This window comes from Schistocerca serialis, chromosome 7, assembly GCF_023864345.2.
Source record: "Schistocerca serialis cubense isolate TAMUIC-IGC-003099 chromosome 7, iqSchSeri2.2, whole genome shotgun sequence".
Lineage (NCBI taxonomy): Eukaryota > Metazoa > Arthropoda > Insecta > Orthoptera > Acrididae > Schistocerca > Schistocerca serialis.
In genome coordinates this window covers 272321133-272341323 of record NC_064644.1, presented here as the reverse complement: position 1 = coordinate 272341323, position 20191 = coordinate 272321133, and the positions used below count along the sequence as shown (strand labels likewise).

Below are 20191 nucleotides of genomic sequence, written 5' to 3'. Positions count from 1 at the left end.
GTACAAAGAAGGGCAGCTTGTTTTGTATTATCGCGAAGTAGGGGAGATAGTGCTACAGACATGATATGTGAATCGGAGTGGTAATCATTAAAACAAAGGCATTTTTCGTTGCAATGGGGTCTTCTCATGAAATTTCAATCACAAATTTTCTCCTCTGATTGCGAAAACATTCTGTTAGCAGCCACCTACATAGGAAGAAATGATCGTCACGGTAAAACAAGAGAAATCAGGGCTCGCACGGAAAAATTTAAGCGCTCGTTTTTCCCATGTGCCGTTTGAGAGTGGAACTGTAGAGAGACAGCATGAAGGTGGTTCATTGAACCCTCTGCCGGGCACTTTATTATGAATAGCAGAGTAATCACGCAGATGTGGATGTCATAGCTTATGTCACGTGATCTCACCAGCCGATGACAGCGAATATTTAGAGCATAGGATGCGTGATGTAGTCAGCCAATAGCAACATCATTGTTAAGTAGCGGTAACACACAAGTTAATGGTTTAAATTAATATACACAGTCAGAAAGGTGGAAATAAAAAAAAAATCTGAACTAATAACATATTTTAGCCTTCCGTAATTATGTGAATGTATTTTAATCCACTTGATACATCCCGGCCACAGATATCTGTTTTGTTTTCATTTGACGTGAGAGTAAACGAAGGGGACACAGCAAAATCACTAAACGTAAACACGGGTCACGTGGAGACTTCTCACTATAACTCAGGATGCTCTGTGCGTCAGCCCCAGATCTACGATATTTGCGAACCGAGTCAGTACTAAAAGAAATTGAATTTTCAAAAACATGTGCATCTTGTAGGGCACATCATTCTGAAAAGTTTGAAACATAAAACGTGTGTTCGAGAAAATGTAAGACATGTTATTTGGTCTTAAGTGTGCCAAAGTGCAATGCCACGCCTCATCATACAGCATTCTTGTATCGCACGTCACTATTTCACTCTGTGGAATTGAAACGTGTATATTTTGTAAGCGATGCCATCAAACTATATTCAGGACAGTGGAAATTGAAATGTCCTGTGGTACCTCTCCTGCCCCCAGTCAGCCGGTTTGATAGCCTGCCCCCCCCCCCCCCCCCTCTCGCTCTCTCTCTCTTTTTAACTCGCCATTAATAGCGGATGGGATTATTTGTAATCAGGAGAACAAGACCTCTTCAGAAAATTTGCACTCTTTATTGCCTATTAGCTAATAACTTGCTGTTTTGTGTGACATAAAATTAAATATAGGATACATAAAACCAATATAGACAAGAGACAAGCAAGAAAGTACAAATTTCTTCAATCCTTAGCTCCTAGCATTTTTTCCTCTCTAATCTTGTTACAGTTTTACATGGCATGCTTTCCTTTCTGTGCAAGAATCTATTACCTCACCAAAGTTCATCAAACGTTTTGCTACATGAAAATCGAAATTTTGCTATCTAATAGTGAAAAAGCTGTTAATATTAATAATACCCAAGACTGGTGTGGTTTCTCGATCTGATTACGTCTATTTTGTCACTGTATGCTAGATAAAACAAAATAAGCATTTCTAATATTGCAGCAATTTTGTAACACACACCAAATAAGTGAGACTGTTTTGGCACAAATGGTCATTTTTATAACACAACAGAATATAATTCACAAAGTACCAATGTCAAATGCCTATTAGGCCTACTACAAGCAAAAAGCTTTATGTTAGGAAATAGTTTCACATTTCATTCATACACACCAGTTTCTCAAGCATGAAATCGAAAAGTAGTATTACGAAATTTTTATATAAATTTGGAATCGTCTTATTCTTCCATAATTTGTGTAATGTCCCCGTTTCTTCTGTTTCCTCATTCTAACAATCTTGTCATCACCAATTCTGTAGCTATTCCTGCCATTGTCAAAATCTCTTTGCCGATTAACTTCACTAACCCTGCCACAATCACCGGTTTAGTTACCCCGCGACTATTCTGCGGTTAGGTGTACAAAACATTTTCTCTGTTAGTTCCAAAATAGAACTTAAGCGGCTGCTAGCCGGGGGACTGTACAATTGGTCCTTCCTAGTGTAGCGATCTGGCTAAAAATTTTCTGTCAAAATTTCATTTTCTTGGATACAACAAGAAGATAATACGTAATCTTTCTCACTCGTTATTTCTGTAGGGTCATTTATTTCCATTCTGGTAGACTGAATCTATGGATTTCGCTAATAATTATAACAACGCTGATCATTTGAAAACCCAGTCAACCATATAACACGACAGCATTGGCATTCATCCATTTGGCTTTACTCCGCTCAGCTCATATAGCCCAATCCCCTTTTGTCTGTGGAAAGTTTATTTCTAGATGCGATGGGGATTCTCCTGACAGACACATCACATGCACTATGCACGTATTCAAAATTCAACTTATGATTCATTCAGAAATGAACTTAAAATGTGTTCAAAAATATACAAAAACCAACAGGGATGTGTTTCAAAATCATATAAATGATCGATAGATGAACGTGTGCTGGATGCTGGGCACTTTGTGAAACACGTTTTTTTTTTCCTCGAGAATATGAATTTGGTGCCCCCTTTTCTCGGAAGCGTCTAGCTGCTTGCTGCAACTGCTTGCACAGTAACGGCCACATTCCTGTAGCCAGAAGTGGAAGAATCTACTACTCAAACACGCCTCAACAGCGCATGCGCATGAGCCCACTTGTAATTGCTAACACGAATCAAATGTAAACAGTTGTGACTTCATGCTCATCGGAGGGAATTTGTTGTTATGAAGTATTGCATAGTCTTCATAAAGCCTTTGACATATTTGCTGTTGGCAGACGCTTGCATGAGGACTATGTGTCGTTGTTGTATATGGCGCATTTCCTTTACAATTTCAGTTATTTTCCTTTTTTTATCTCGTTTATGTTTTATTGTTGAAGTATTATTCTGCAGTAGCAGGATACAGTAATATCCTTTGTTAGAGTAACGGTTCTTACCAGTCAAAATTACAGAACTTTAACGGAAAACTAAAACATTGAAAAATTCCCAGAATTCTAAAAAATTCCAGGGTTTTTCCCAGTTTTCTCTCGGATGAAAAAATTCCCGGGTTATTTCCGGATCTCCCGGTTGTCCCGGGTCGTATACACCCTGAAAAATGGCTTTGAGCACTATGGGACTTAACTGCAGAGATCATCAGTCTCCTAGAACTTAGAACTACTTAAACCTAACTAACCTAAGGACATCACACACATCCATCCCCGAGGCAGGATTCGAACCTGCTACCGTAGCGGTCGTGCGGCTCCAGACTGTAGCACCTAGAACCACTCGGCCACTCCGGCCAGCTACACCCTGAACATACACTTACTCTGTCTGGCACTACAGATGATCCTGACTCCACATTTTCACACGATATTGGAGCTTATGATTCTTTGTCACTCGCCTTAACTTCTACGATGTTAGTACTTTGAGCTATCTCAGCTGCTACTCTTAGCAACATTCCCTCCAGGGATCTTTCTGTAGTATCAACAATGAGATAATTAACCCTATTAAATGACACTGACTAGCACATATTTCCTATAATTCTCATACTCTGACATCATGGAAACTCTTATTCAGTACATACAACAAAAATGCAATGACTTAATTATAACTCTATCATAGTACTTCTTGATAAAACTCATCTTCACCTCCAGAATCACTACACATTAATACACTATATACTTCTAGACAATAAGTCACACCTCTTGTTCATGATAAGGCACATTTCCTGTATTAAGCAGGTGAAAACCAACATTCATATTTACACAGTCTCAAACTTGTCAGAGTTCACCTGACACATTTCACATACAAAAACAAAATTAAACATTACTATGTGTTTACACTGGAAGTTGTGGCTCTAGACGAGGTTCCTGGTCCAGCTGCAGATCTTGATCCCAAATCTGACACCAAAATGGAAATGCCCAGGTGAATGATCTCTACAGTAGCAGGGTTGAACTGAGGCGGTGGGTTGTCATCAAGATGATGACTGATGGTCGATCACAGAAATGTCATTATTAGTCGTACTCACACACTTTATAGGAGAACAGCTACAAGACTCGTAGCTACGCTCTGCAGTTTTTTGTTTTGTTTTGGTTTTAGGGCGCAAAACTGCTATGGTCATTAGCGCCCGGTCCGTGACTTAGGAAACAGTAAAAAACCGAAATTGAAAACCAAGCAGCAATGGGAACGAAAGTCATAAAATTGGAGAAACTAAAAGCAGAAGGAAGGCTTAAAAATCCACTACAGAAAGGGGTTGGTTGTCCCCAAAAAAAGCTTCAAATGACTGACATCATTTCACTGGCACTAATAAACTTGAGAACGCGGTCGGCTGAGCGCGTGTCATCTGCTAAAATCGACGATATATCAGGCGATAGCTGTAGACGGGAGCGTAACGGATTAAAATAGGGGCACTCAATTAAAAGGTGTCTTACCGTCCACAGCTGAGAGCAGTGGGGACAGAGTGGGGGAGGATCGCCACTTAAAAGATGTCGATGGCTAAAAAGACAGTGCCCTATCCATAGTCTAGTTAAAATTACCTCCTCCCGACGACGCGTTCGGGAGGAAGAGGTCCAAGCACAAGGAAGAGCTTTCATGTCCCGCAATTTATTATGGGTAAGTGTCGACCAATGCGTGTGCCATAAATGAACAACACGTCGACATAGAACGCTCCGTAGATCGGCAAAGGGAATCGATTGAATAACTGGCCGAGGAAGAGAGACTGCAGCCTTGGCTGTAATATCGGCCGCCTCATTTCCACAGATACCAACGTGTCCCGGGAGCCAGAGGAACGCCACCGAGACGCCCCCCAGGTGGAGCAAGCGCAGACAGTCCTGAATCCGGTGGACCAGAGGGTGCACAGGATAAAGAGCTTGGAGACTGAGGAGAGAGCTGAGAGAATCTGAGCAGATAACGTACTGTATCCGCTGATGGCAGCGGATGTAGTGGACAGCCTGGAGAACAGCGTAAAGCTCCGCAGTATAAACCGAACACTGGTCGGGAAGCCGAAAGTGATTTGGGGTGTCGCCAACAATATAGGCACTCCCTACACCTAACGATGTTTTCGAGCCGTCAGTGTAAATAAATGTGGCGTCCGTCATTTGTGCACATAGAGCAGCAAATGCCCGACGATAAACAAGTGAAGGAGTACCATCCTTGGGAAATCGACAAAGGTCACGGAGCAGGCAGATCAGGGGATGGAGCCAAGGCGGTGCTGTACCCCAAGTTGTCAAGAAGGTTTTAGGAAAGCGGAAGGAAAGAGAATGGAGCAGTTGACGGAAGCGGACTCCCGGTGCTAGTAGGGAGGAGGGGCGGCCGGCATACCCTACATCAAAGGAGGCGTCAAAAAAAATGTCATGGGCTGGATTAGCAGGCATGGAAGACAGATGGCTAGCATAACGACTCAGAAGGACTGCTCGCCGATTGGACAGCAGAGGTTCAGCAGTCTCAGCATAAAGGCTTTCCACAGGGCTGGTGTAAAAAGCTCCAGACACTAAACGTAATCCACGGTGGTGGATAGAGTCGAGACGCCGAAGAATAGACGGCCGAGCAGAGGAGTAGACTATGCTTCCCTAGTCCAATTTCGAGCGCACTAAGGCGCGATAGTGGCGGAGAAGGACCACTCGGTCCGCTCCCCAGGAGGTACCATTCAGGACACGGAGGGTGTTGAGGGATCGCAGACAGCGAGCCGAAAGATAGGAAACGTGGGAGGACCAGCACAGTTTTCTGTCAAACATAAGGCCCAAGAATTTAGTGATGTTTGAAAACGGAAGGTTGACAGGACCTAGATGTAAGGAGGGCGGAAGAAACTCCTTACGTCGCCAAAAAATAACACAAACTGTCTTACTGGGAGAAAAACGGAAGCCGGTTTCGATGCTCCAAGAGTGGAGGCGATCGAGACATCCTTGAAGACGTCATTAAAGAAGGCTGGTCCGTTGAGAGCTGTAGTAGATCGCAAAATCGTCCACAAAGAGGGAGCCCGAGACATCAGGAAGGAGACAATCCATAATTGGATTGATGGCAATGGCAAACAGTACAACACTCAGCACGGAGCCCTGGGGTACCCCGTTATCTTGGGAGAAAGTACGGGAGAGAGTAGTGTTCACCCGCACCCTAAATGTGCGCTCTGCCATAAATTCGCAAAGAAAAAGGGGCAGCCGACCTCGAAAGCCCCAAGAGAACAGTGTGCGGAGGATGCCTGTCCTCCAACAGGTATCGTATGCTCTCTCCAGATCAAAAAATATTGCTACTGTTTGGCGTTTCCGGAGAAAATTGTTCGTGATATAAGTGGAGAGAGCAAGAAGATGGTCAACTGCAGAACGATGCTTTCGGAATCCGCATTGGGCAGGTGTTAAAAGACTGCGGGATTCCAGCCACCACGCTAAACGGTAATTCACCATACGCTCCAAAACCTTACAGACACTACTCGTGAGAGAAATGGGGCGATAGCTAGAGGGGAGATGTTTGTCCTTTCCAGGTTTCGGAACAGGAACGACGATAGCTTCCCGCCATCATCTGGGAAAAGTACTGTCGGTCCAAATTCGATTATAAAGGTGAAGGAGGTAACGCAGACTATGGGCTGATAAATGCAGCAACATTTGGACGTGGATACCATCCGGTCCTGCGGTGGAGGAGCGAGAAGAAGAGAGTGCATGTTGGAGTTCCCGCAAGGAGAAAACAGTATTGTAGCTTTCGCGATTTTGAGAGGAGAAAGCAAGAGGTCGCACTTCCGCTGCACGTTTCTTCGGGAGAAACGCTGGCGGGTAATTTGAAGAGCTCGAAATCTCAGCAAAGTGCTGACCCAATGAGTTAGAAATTGCGACGGGGTCCACTAATGTGTCATGCCCGAAAGTGAGCCTAGAGACCGGGGAGAAACTAGGCGCGCCTGAGAACCGTCGAAGCCAACTCGAAACTTCCGAGGAGGGAGTGAAGGTGTTAAATGAGCTAATAAAGAATTTCCAGCTTGCCTTCTTGCTATCGCGGATGACACGACGGCATCGTGCTCGGAACTGCTTATAGCGGATACAGTTGGCCAAAGTAGGATGGTGGCGGAAAACGCGGAGAGCATGTCGCCGCTCACGTATTGCATCACGGCATGCCTTGTTCCACTAAGGAACTGGGGGCCGCCAGGGCAATTCGGAGGTGCGTGGTATTGAATGTTCCGCAGCTGTAAGAATAACGTCAGTAATATGTGTGACCTCATCGTCGACGCTGGGAAAGTGACGGTCATCGAATGTCGCTAGAGACGAAAAAAGTGTCCAATCGGCTTGGGAAAACTTCCAGCGTCGCGGGCGCATGTAGGGCAGTTGAGGCTGCAGTCTAAGGACACATGGAAAGTGGTCACTCGAGTGTGTATCATCAAGGGCGAACCATTCGAAGCGCCGAGCTAGCGGAACAGTACGGACCGCAAGGTCCAAATGAGATAAATTTGTCGTGGAGGCAGACAAAAATGTAGGGACCCGAGTGTTGAGGCAAACTAGATCTGCTTGGTGGAAGACGTCTAGCAACAGTGAGCCACGTGGACAAGGATGTGGAGATCCCCAAAGCGGGTGGTGGGCACTGAAGTCCCCAACCAGCAAATATGGGGGTGGAAGCTGACCAAGATGATGAAGGAGATCAGCTCGTGCCATTGGTGTGGACGATGGAATGTCTACAGTACAAAGAGAGAACGTGTATCCGGAAAGGGAAAGACGGACGGCGACAGCTTGGAAGGAAGTGTTTAAATGGATTGGGTGATAATGGAGAGTTTCATGGAGAAGAATCATGAGTCCTCCATGTGCTGGAGTGCCTTCAACAGAGGGGAGATCATATCAGACGGACTGAAAATGAGGGAGAACAAAGCGGTCATGGGGACGCAGCTTTGTTTCCTGAAGACAGAAGATGACCGGCGAGTAGGTTCGTAAGAGGATCGACAATTCATCCCGATTGGCTCTAATACTGCGGATATTCCAGTGGATAATGGACATATGGTGAACAGAAAATGGAGGAGTGTGACCAAGGTCGCTGTCAACTCAACGACTGCTCTGAGCTTGCGACCGACAGCATGGAATGGCATTCAGCCGAAGGCAGAAGAGCCTGATCCATAGGTTGGTCAGGAGCAGCTCCTGCCACCAGCGATCAGCCGGTTGATCGACCGCCAGCAGTGCGCCTCGGCGACACAGAAGACGGCCGAGGGCGATTTCCGCCAGGTGGTGCTGTAGATGGGACACGCCTTGGCGGAGAAGGAGAGGAACTGGGTTTCTTTGTAGCCTTCTTGGAAATATGATGTTTAGAGGAAGGAGGAACCGATGGTTGGGAAGTTGCCGTACGTAAAAACTCTTCACGAGTATGCTCTTTTTTCGAAGTCTTGGTGTCTGACTTTTGGGCTCGAGATTTAGCAGAACTCGACGAAGGGTGAGCCAGAGAGTGGGCAGGCGAAAGTGGTGAGGTTGCGCTGGCTGATCTGACGACCGTGGCACTAAAGGTGAGGTCGCAAGTCTGCGTGGCCGCCTCCTTTGTTGGCCGAGGAGAAGCAAGGACAGTGCTGTATTTTCCTTTCTGAGGCACGGTGGGCTGTCGACTGGCGAATAATTTTCGAGCAGCAAAGGTCGACACCTTTTCCTTTACTCTAATTTCCTGGATGAGCTTTTCGTCCTTAAAAATGGGACAATCTCGAGAGGAAGCAGCGTGGTCACCCATATAGTTGATGCAGCGAGGGAATGGAGGTGGACAAGCACCCTCATGGGCATCCTTGCCACACGTAACACATTTGGCCGGATTGGAACAGGACTGGCTGGTGTGATTGAACCGCTGACACCAATAGCAACGCGTAGGGTTTGGGACGTAAGGGCGAACGGAAATTATCTCATAGCCTGCTTTGATTTTCGATGGGAGCTGAACTTTGTCAAATGTCAAGAAGACAGTGTGGGTTGGAATGATGTTCGTGTCAACCCTTTTCATAACCCTATGAACAGCCGTTACGCCCTGGTCAGACAGGTAGTGCTGAATTTCTTCGTCAGACAATCCATCGAGGGAGCGTGTATAAACGACTCCACGCGAGGAATGTAAAGTACGGTGCGGTTCCACCCGGACAGGGAAGGTGTGTAGTAGTGAGGTACGCAGCAATTTTTGTGCCTGGAGGGCACTGACTGTTTCTAACAACAGGGTGCCATTCCGTAATCTGGAACAAGACTTTACAGGACCTGCAATTGCGTCGACACCTTTCTGAATAATGAAAGGGTTGACCGTGGAGAAGTCGTGACCGTCAGACCGAGAAACAACAAGGAACTGTGGCAACGATGGAAGAACTGACTGTGGCTGAGACTCAGTGAACTTACGTTTGTGAGCAGACATAGTGGAAGGTGAGGAAACCATTGCGGAAGAATCCCCCATGATTACCGGCGTCTCCGATGGCGCACTCCTCCCTTGTGGAGGCCCTCTCTGAGGGCACTCCCGCCTTAGGTGATTGTTCACACCTCAGGTCACACCTCCCAACAAACGGACGGAGGGACCAATCGGCACTTTCGGAAGGTATCAGCTCGGGTAATCACCCCTCCCTGGGCCTGGCCATTACCAGGGGGTACGTACGTGTCCTACCTGTCTACCCGGGGCGGGGAATTATGCGTTACCCCGTCACCGGCTACACATGGAAGTGCGTGGGTCGGCCTTCAGACACGCACAGGGAGGAAGAAAGAGAAAGGGAAAGGAAAGAAGAGAGGTCTCAAACGCTGCAGCTGAGAAAAGGATAAAGAGAAGAGGTAAGGAAAAGAGAAGGACAAAGGAAGGATGAAGACATACAAGCAAGGAAGGCGAAGAATGCGGTACATTTACAAGCGTCCGTCTCCGGACGTAGGCACAAACCATACTCCCAGAGGGGGAGAAAGGGAAGGAAAGAGCCAGAGGTGAGGGGGGGAGGGGGGGGGGGGGCAAGATGGGGGATGGGGAAGGATGCGGAAAGGGAAGGTATGCACCCTGGAAAGGAAGGAAGGCCACATTAGCTCGGGGTCCCGCGCTCGCTACGCACGTATCCACAAAAGAGTTGTGGATCCCCTGGGGGGACGCTCTGCAGTGGCAGTCCCCTCTGGGCGTTTGCCAAAGACAGCATTTGGTGGCACATGTTATGATGCCAGTGGCTAGATGGGAATGCTGATGTACAGAGGCCATGGCAGCACATGCACTTTCTGGGCAGAGTGTGCTAATAGGCACAGAAACTCACCATGATACTTGCAGCAGAAGACAGCACCCAGTAACGGTGTCTGCTCTTGTGAACAGAAGTTTACATTAGTATGCCTTGGTTGAGCAGCTCCACCATCCAGCCTTTAACAGCTGCTCCCTGGGTAGAAGGCTGGCTGTGGGTGTAGTTAGTCCAGTCCACTGGCTGGAGGGTGCTAAGTCCACAGTGGATTTAGTGCCAGCAGTAGACCTGCAGTTGGTAAATGCAAAGTCTCATAGTGGCTGCTTGCAGGACCATGTCTCCTGCTGACAGGCATAGACATCCCCTTGTAGATAGTGCTGCCAGACTGTGATCTCTTTGGGTAAAAATGATTGGCTTTATGCTAGTTTGGTGTCTACTTGTTTCGCCGAAGCACTGCTTCCAACCACGTAAGCCAAAACAGGCCCATAGCTTGGGGGGAGGGGGTGTATCGTAAACATCCAGCTTATGCCACAGTTGCTCTGCCTTTCCACTTGCTGTTGTTAATGTGTTGCTGCCTCTGGCTCAGCCTGTGAAGTTGAAATCATCTGGTGGCATAGCTGCATCTGATGTAATGGTGTTTTGTTCTGCTTCATTCTTGCCCGCTCCCATAGCCTTTTGCAACAGCTGTGACAGCATCATTATTTTACTCAGTAGTGCCAAAAAATAGTGGTGGTGCTACAGTGGTATGTTGCTAGGTATAGAATTGGTTGAAACATTTTACTTACTATGTACACATTTTCTGGTGGTCACTGTGTTCCAGAAGTAAATTATGTTTATACTAGATATGTTTTAAGACTGCTTGTAGGCTAATCAGAGGTTCTTTCCTATACCTTTTGTCTTCAGTTACGATGTACAGTAGTTGCACCTAGCAGAGAGCATGCCTCGCTAGCATTCATACAATGGACAATAGTGAGGTAGATTTACTGGGAAACATGCAGAGTGCTACAGAATACCAAGAACACTACATGTGATTTTGTCACTGAGTCTATCATATGGAATCAACAGGAAATAAGGAAGTTTCTCTCTCTCTCTCTCTCTCTCTCTCTCTCTCTCTCTCTGTGTGTGTGTGTGTGTGTGTGTGTGTGTGTGTGTGAGAGAGAGAGAGAGAGAGAGAGAGAGAGAGAGAGAGAGAGAGAGAGAGAGAGCGAGCATGAATGTGGTTGTGCGCACACACCTGGCACAGAATGCAACTTTAATTTTCACTATGCTGTAATTAAAATTATAAATAATGTGCTGCAATAATGTAGAGACAACATAATTAGCCAATGTAAAAACAAAATTCTTAACGATACACAAACTACACTTGGCAAAATATATGGCACTTTCATTGTGCATTTTATAAATGCATTTAAAAATTTAAATGGTATGTTTTAATGTTACTTCAACACAAAATATATGAAGTGTTTAATATTATCTATGACTGGACAAGATGATTAAAATGGTCCTGAATGTTGTACCATGTCATTGTATAAAATACTTTCTATTCTAAACTGTTAAACCAACATTTCGGCTGTATAACAATAGCCTTTCTCAGGGCAAGACCCTTTCTTGCCCAGAGGAAGGCCATTGTAATACAGCCCAAATGTCAGTTTAATAGTTTAAAATATAAAGTATTTTATACAATGACATGGTTAGAAGAATTTTAATCATTTTGACACCAACCACAGAAGCCTACACTGTTATACGATTTTACAGTTAAGGAGTGCAGCAAGTTTATCTTCTTTTACTGATTAAATTTGATTTTTTCCCCTGTAGCAATAGCTGCATTAACATGTTTCTTAATTACGACCTACTGAGAAACTTTTTCAGGTCATTAACTGTATACACCCATGGAGCAACTGAATTAGAGATTGGTATGGTGTCACAGAAAGATCACTCCAATAACTATGACACTTGGGTTGTTGTCAGAGCATCTACTGGCTATTGGCCTGATAGTCTAGTGCAAAATCGACAAGATGTGCAATACTAAAAAATCTGATTGTGGCCACGTCCTGAATACACAGAACATGGGACAGCGCACCTCCGAGTTCATGCACCCACTGAGCTTCTCAAGTGCCATTATGTCAAAGATGTACTGTGAGTACTTCAATTCAGGAAACCTGCCCCACCAGAGTTAACTACCACAGGTAACACATTGATGACAGCAGTCAGCACACAGGCTGCATTGCAGCAAATCACTCACAAATTCAATATTGAGCAACAGCAACAACCACAACCAGTGGCCTGTCACATTATCCGCAAACACCACCTTCTACAGCATATAGAAGCCACTGCCACACATGTGTACTACTTTAATTGCACTCCACAAAGCAAAGACATCAACATAGGTCAAGAAAACAACCACTGGGTCTCTCATGTAACCACAGGTCACCTGTACTGTTGGCTCTTGAGACACATTGAAGGCAGGACATGAGCACAATGAAACTATAAAAGGCGATGTCCTCCTTGCGAACAGTATACTGTTAGCTGATGAAGGGATTCTCATGTGAGGGGGGTATGCATAGGATGAAATTGTGGTACCTGATGTGCTAATCTTTGTATCTCACCAACAAATGTTACAGAATCTACTGTTCCATCATCCATCCCCACCTGTCACATACTACATCCAACAGGTGAATCATACATTCAGTGCGACAAGGCACCAATTCATTACTAGATGCAGGAGGTCATGGATTGGAATGGCTCCCCAATTCTTTTGATGTCTTGTAGAAACCATTATACATCATTCTCATTACAAAGACAGAAAGGAGTATTATATGCAGCATAGTAGATGCCTCTAATACAATACCTGATGAGTGTACATGACACTAAAGAAAATAGGCCTAAGACTATAAGACCTAATTTGTTTGAATATGTTTGGGATAGGAGAAATGATGTTATTACCAAGCAGGCAACAAGAACTCCATCACTGTGATTCCTTTCACGATCTTCCCGGCACAGCCTCACCAGTCGTGTTACCCCTTGCAGATCTACTATCTCTTGAGCCACAGCTTTGTCGGTGCAAAGCCTGTAAATAGCAATTTCAAATATAATATCTTTGAAACTTATGGGTATACATTATTTTAGGACACAGCAAAATCAAGATCAAGCTAACAACTTTATGTAAAATTTAAATATAGTTCTCGTGCCAATGTTAACTTGTGTAAAAATTTCATATTAAGTAATCTCAGACCAAATAACATTCTTTTTGTCATTGATTATCAATGGACTTAGTTGATGACAGGGAGAAACTCTTCTCAAAATATAGAAATTTTAAACAATAACATGCTTTAATCCTAAGGAAGTTTTATGAAATATCTCTCTCTCTCTCTCTCTCTCTCTCTCTCTCTCTCTCTCTCTCTCTCTCTCTGTGTGTGTGTGTGTGTGTGTGTGTGTGTGTGTGTGTGTGTGTGTGTGTGTGTGTGTGTGTCTGCCATATACTATAACTACAGAAAATAAAGACCAATTGAGGCAGCTGTCTGAATACATTAGACAACAATATACAATTGTAATTCTTGAAGAACAAGACAAAGAAGAACTTTACACCAATTCTACTTAAGACTAGTAATTACTGTACGAACACTATGGCAACAATCTTAAATATGAATGGAAAATCCAGCAAAAATATGTAATGGTTGGACACAAACCCAAGTAAACAAAAAAGTGGAAACAATAGAGTATGTATAAATAATATCTGAGATAGAAGTCAGTAACATATTCTGCAGCTGACAAATGGGGAAGGAAATGGAGAATGGGAGAGAAAATGGAGGGGAGCATGGGGGCATGATACAATGAAAACAAAGTACTTCACAGAACTGTGTTAAGCTATTGCTACCACAGCATACCAAAATTCCAGAACTGGAGACAGAAATTTTTTCTGGGTACTAAAAATTTAGTCTTCAGCACCTTCAAACTGAATTAAATTAAAAGTAGGTTTAAAAATGAACAAGTGAAAAATAAACTTTTCTAAAATTATGAAGTGTTTATAGATTAAAATTCATTCTAGAAGAAAAAATACATACAGCTAGATGGCCGATTGACGAAAAATAGGATGGTTGGGGCCTTATGGACCAATTATGACAAAGTCTTTAAAAACTGAATACAAGTTTTGATCATATTGTAATTGTTGTGGACAATTGGCCTCTGCCTTTTTGGCAGGAGGGGGCATGGGGGGGTAGAGACACTTCAACCACCTCATTTTTCCTTCAGTCAATTTAGGGGACACCGCAGATTCTGCAAAGGAATGCGACTCTCACACCACACTTCTCTCATAAAAACATAATATGGACAATAGGTTTCCATATCAGTATATTAAATGCTAGTGGTTAATAAAACTGCATAGAGAGATTGGTAAAGCACAGATGAAAAGTCACCACTTTCACCACAGAAGATAATCCTATGTAAGAGATAAACACATATTTTTAGCTTTTTAGAGCAACTTTTTTGAATCTATTCCTAAATAGTTACTTTAGTTTCTGTTTTCCCCTGAATCCCTGCATACTCTAATATCGAGCATAATTATACTTTATTCCTTATGTACTGGATCTTTTTTCCTACCAAGAACATTGGTTCAACAGGGAATCTGTACAGATGATAAACTTAGTCTTTTGATTAAGCTTAAATTATTATATTGTCTCCATATTTGTATACAGGTACCAAGGACAGTAACTTCAGCCAGTGTGGTTTCAGCTATCTGAGACTGCAGACGTGTACAAGTTGCATTTGCGTGAGTGTGTGCACGCTTGTGTGTATGTGTGTCTATTGCTGACAAAGGTCTTAATGGCTGAAAGCTATAATTGTGTGAATCTTTTTGATGTGCCTATCGCCACTCAGCATCTCTGCTACATGGTGAGAAGTTCCATTATATTGTCCAGGAACTGGATATGTAGAATCCCATTATGTAGCTTTTTTTCTAATATTTGATTTGGAAAAAAGTTTTCATCACTAAACCTGCTCTTTTAACTCACAACTATAGAAGTAAATGTATAACATAGCCATTAAGACTACAAAGCAATGCCGTTTATAATTTAAATAAGGGGAAACAGATAACAGAGGTTCTCTGACTGTAGCATGTTACCCGCCAACAGCGCCAATAAAATTATAAAATGAACAATTCCTTTCAAACTCAAGAGTGCTGTGTTGCATGAGTGCTATGCACTGACCTGCAGAGGGTCTGCTGTGTGACTGCTCTGTCTCTCTGCTGCATGAAGTGTGCAGTGGTCTTTATGCCTTGACAAGGGACAGGAGCCAGTCAAAAACAACCATGTTGTATGTGCAACCAAAAGAAGGCTTGCAAGATACAGTGACTGTCTACAATCTAGCACCTCCACCTCTTGAAATAAAGTTTTCTTACATGTAGCCCTATACTGATTTTTTAACAAAAGTAGTTATGGAGACTTCTCTGTTTCTCACAATGCAATCCATGCACTTCCAGTCAGATTTCCATTTTCTGAAATGTCCAATATTCCACTATTGTACACAAAGTCAATCATCTGAACAAGCAGCAGCTTTTTTCAAAGTGATTAGCAATCAGGCTTTTTCATAATATTGTTATTCCATCCTGGACTCTTCATTTTTTTCTTCAAAGTAACTACTTTTACTGTTTTATTTTTAGCTTGTATAAGCACAAACAGTAAATGGCAAAGTTGTGATGGTTCATCCTTAAAACAGTACACAGCTGCTGTATTAATAGCTGCTCCCCTTTGTTAATGTATGTTTTGATTTGTTCCACAACCCTGAAGGTTTTCCTACATGATGGAAGCTACAGAATGTGATGAATGGATTAAGCATACTCGTATTCTATTAGTGATAGAGAAATGGTGGTGTTGGAAATCTTGGCACTCGAGGCACTTCTTTATCAAATTCACTCAGCTATTGCTCAGCAAGTTCCTTGAGATGCTTCTAGCTTGGCAGGTAATAGGAATCAGATATGCCTATTTCTTATAGGATGATTATGAAATGGTTAGTGGTAACTTTTCCCTCCACTTCCACAATGTACATTTATAAGTGGTCTGGCAATTCTCTCTCTCTCTCTCTCTCTCTCTCTCTCTCTCTCTCTCTCTCTCTAGTAAACCAACAATAAATTCATTTTCAGATTCAACATATAGGATTCGCCATAATCTCTCTCAACTTTCAGGCCTAAATAATGTAAGTCTTGTCTACAACAGTAGTAACTCCATCTAGATTTCTAATAAAGTTACAATAGTTATAATGCTTTCATTCTTTTATCCTACACTGATCATAAACATCTCTTATTTAATAGCACAAAATTCCTTATGTATTTGCTTTCTTCAAAACATAGGTGTGCTAAACAAAAGAAAAAATACATGTTATATTTATTGGATCTACCAGAATGATAAGTGATACTGTGGTATGACTAACTATCTTGTTCTAAAATTTATGATGATATGTAATCATCAGCCAGCTTGATGGTGATAGAGTATCTTAATAAGTCAACATTCACGAAAGTAGATTTTGCTGCTCATACATACATATGAAAACTTCAGAACTTTTTAATAAATCACATAGTGTACCACATACCTGGACAGTGCAATAGCAGATTTTTGTTGTAATCTTTCTGCAGCTGTAATTTCTGCTCCTGTCTGCAACGGGCAGGAACGTACTTGAAGAAAACACACAAGAGCAAGTGTAGCTCCCTGCGATGCCAATGAATGCCTTGTTTCAGGAACTGCTGCTACATTTGCAAGTAAAGTAGCAGTCTGTTCTCTTAAGAAAACAGGAGCATTTGGCCCTTGGTATCTTACTGCTGCCAGAAGGTGACCTATTGTTGAATATTCCAATAGGGGCCAGACACACCTTGGCTCAAGGTGACTCATATTGGCAAGTGCAGCAGCTACTAACAGCAAGGTCTGCTCATCAGCTTTTGGAGTTGCCATCCCTAAAACATAATATTAGTACTCACTGAAATTATTTATCCAGTTTTAGTTATATGTCTGTTATTATTGGAAAAACATAAAAAACAACAAATTGAGTTCCCAACTATTGAAAATAAAATTTAATTATTTACAAACAAATTTAACTTCACAGCTGCTAACTAGTGTTGGAGATTTTCTTAAGAGATCAAGAAATTCCCCCATTCTTCTAAACACTGTACATCAAAAACTTAATTTATGTTCAAATGAGCAGTAGGTATATCACACAAAATGTAGCCGACTGATGCACGAAAAGACTAAGATAAGGTGGACCAAATTAGTGGTAAATAACTCAGTTGTCTCTATCCTGTTCTGTGTGTTAATATACTTGACAATTGAGGCAGGTGAGACATGCAAATCTATGTGGGTGGCCAAATAATTGGCTCGCATTGTCCAGAATGTTCTGGCATGGCACCTTATCATCCACAAAAATTCCATCATTGTTTGGGAACAAAGTCCCAAATGGTCCCCAAGTAGTCCATTTCCAGTCAATGATCAGTTCAGATGGACCAGAAGACCCAGTCCATTCCATCACAGCCCACATCATTATGGACCCACCACCAGCTTAGACGGTGCCTTGCTGACAATTTGGATCCATGGGGTCTGCACCACACTTTAACAATATCATCAGCTCTGGAATTTGCAATTAGCCAACTGTGGCTGCAGTCTGCAGCATTCTTAGGGCTGAGTCAGTTGCCCACTGGCGAGGCACACAATGCATCCACCCCCTTCATCCAGCCGGGCTGGTAGGACACTTGGCCCCAGAAGCCACGAAAGGGTTAATGTACAACCAATGCAAAAAAAAATTATGCTACACAAAGCAGATAAAATATGAATTACAACAAACTTTAGTTGGATTGGACTGTTGAACAAAGGTGGTTAGGTAGTGAAATATTATTTAAAAAGAGAACTTCTTGGTCTTTTTTCCGGTTCTGGACAACCTGACTTGGGTTTCAACTCACTAGACATTTGTGTAATCAACACTCTTTGCAGCATATTTCTGAGGTAACAGAGCAATTGTATGAATTTTCTTTCTCTGCAGATAACACCCATATACACACTCTTTGCAGCTAATTTCATCAAAATTAGCAGCAGTGCTCCACTTCCTCAATCACTCCTGACTTTTGTTTAGTAATACCTGTCGTCTCTTAGTTTACTTGAGTCCTATCACTTCTCTAGTAATATCTGTCATATCAGTAGTTTATATTTTCACTTATTGTGAACATCATCCACTGGTGTCAAAATTAAAGCCACAAACCGCTATTTACCCAACCTATGTCTAATTCACAACATAATCATATAAACTGTCAACAGATGTGCCTTTGATTGCATTCTTCATGGAAGATGGCATTCCGGTCAATGAACAAACATGACAATGATGCCGTCAGGGCAACTATAAAACAGGGTAATGTTTGCCGGGTAGTTCCACATCAACACAGTTACAGACAATGCAGTAAGTGACATCAGAAATAGACGATCGTTATTTGGTTTTAAAGTAGGGTGTCCATTCGTCCCGTTTTTCCCAGGACAGTCCCGTTTTTTACCAAAATGTCCCGCTGTCCCGAAAGTTTTTTTGGGGACGCTCAAATGTCCCGTTTTCTTAAGATTCCGCTTGGCTAGAGTATTTTACGCTACTGGTTGTTTGACTTGCTATTAACTGCGCAATTATTTACGCTAGGAAGCGTGTGATGACTTTCAGCATACCCCAAACATGTATCGAGCTGTCAGAAATCGCAAGTAATTTTAAACGCACTATAGGTTACGAATAACAACGAAGATTCTTCTCTTCTAAATCGATCCACTGAATCCGTCCTTTCAGTCCAGAGATACTTTACACCTTGATACTTGCTCTCTGGCTTTCGTCACCACACTGTTAATGTTTTGCACTGTACAATCACTGTCTCATTGTGCCAAAACGAAAGTGTAATTTTAACTGCAATATAAAAAGCGAGTTTCCTTTTATCACTGGTAGTGGAGAAACTGTAGAATGTACGTTGTGCAGATCAAAATTTGCTATTGGTCATGGTGGAAGGTCTGACATTGTGAATCACATTAAGACGAAGAAACATCGCGTGAGTGATCAAACGAAAAGAGCAAACAAATGCGTGAGTGACTGCTATGTAAACTTAAAATCAGTAACAGAAATGGATAGACAGCTGGCAGCACAAGAAGCTACATTTGCATACCACAGTGCAATGCATAACCATAGCTTTAAGTCAAAGGACTGTACTACAGCAGTTGTTAAAAACTTTTCAATCCTAAATTCACATGTGGACACACAAAATGTAATGCAATCATCTCAAATGTTATTGCACCGTATGCAGCTCAGCAGGTTTTAAATGAACTGAAAAGTGCTCGATTCATTTCTGTAATGATTGATACATCAAATCATCTGGATTTGTAGTTGGTTCCTCTCCTTATCAGGTATTTTCACCCTGAAAATGGCATCACGGTGAAAGTGCTCGAATTGGTTAATTTACCTGGAGAAACTTCAGATTTACTTCAGAATTATGTGCTGGGGGTTTTAAAGAAATGTGATCTTGAGGGAAAGCTGATTGCAGTTTCTGCAAACAACACTAACACCAATTTTGGTAGTAAGCAGGGTAAAGGAAAAAACAATTTGTTCTATAAACTGCAACGGAACACAGTGAATAATATAGTAGGTGTTGACCGGCCAGCACATGTGGTGCACAATTCCTTACGAACTGACTCGGATTGCCTACCCATCGACTGCCAGTTAATTGTAAACAAAATCTACCATCATTTCCACACACACATATACAGTAAGGGTTGAATCTCTGAAGTCATTCTGTAAGTTTACTGAAACTTAATACAAAACTGTACTTGGGCACAGCAAGACAAGGTGGCTATCTCTGCTACCAGCATTGGAAAGAATTGTAGCGATATTTCCTGCTTTGAAATCATATTTCATTTGGTTGGTTGGTTTTGGGGAAAGAGACCAAACAGCGAGGTCATCGGTCTCATCGGATTAGGGAAGGACAGGGAAGGAAGTTGGCCGTGCCCTTTCAGAGGAACCATCCCGGCATTTGCCTGGAGCGATTTTAGGGAAATCACGGAAAACCTAAATCAGGATGGCCGGACGCGGGATTGAA

The 20191-nt window shown here is 42.8% G+C and overlaps 1 protein-coding gene across 1 annotated transcript in view; it reads right to left on the bottom strand.

Moving 5' to 3' along the window:
• LOC126413010 (protein inscuteable homolog) overlaps positions 1 to 20191 on the bottom strand; it is a 92217-nt gene that overhangs the window by 18790 nt on the left and 53236 nt on the right. The window contains exons 8-9 of the mRNA XM_050082902.1: positions 16687 to 17044; positions 13051 to 13174 (exon numbers count right to left, since the gene is read on the bottom strand). Coding sequence (XP_049938859.1) covers positions 13051 to 13174; positions 16687 to 17044 — 482 coding nt within the window. The remainder of the gene's footprint in view (positions 1 to 13050; positions 13175 to 16686; positions 17045 to 20191) is intronic.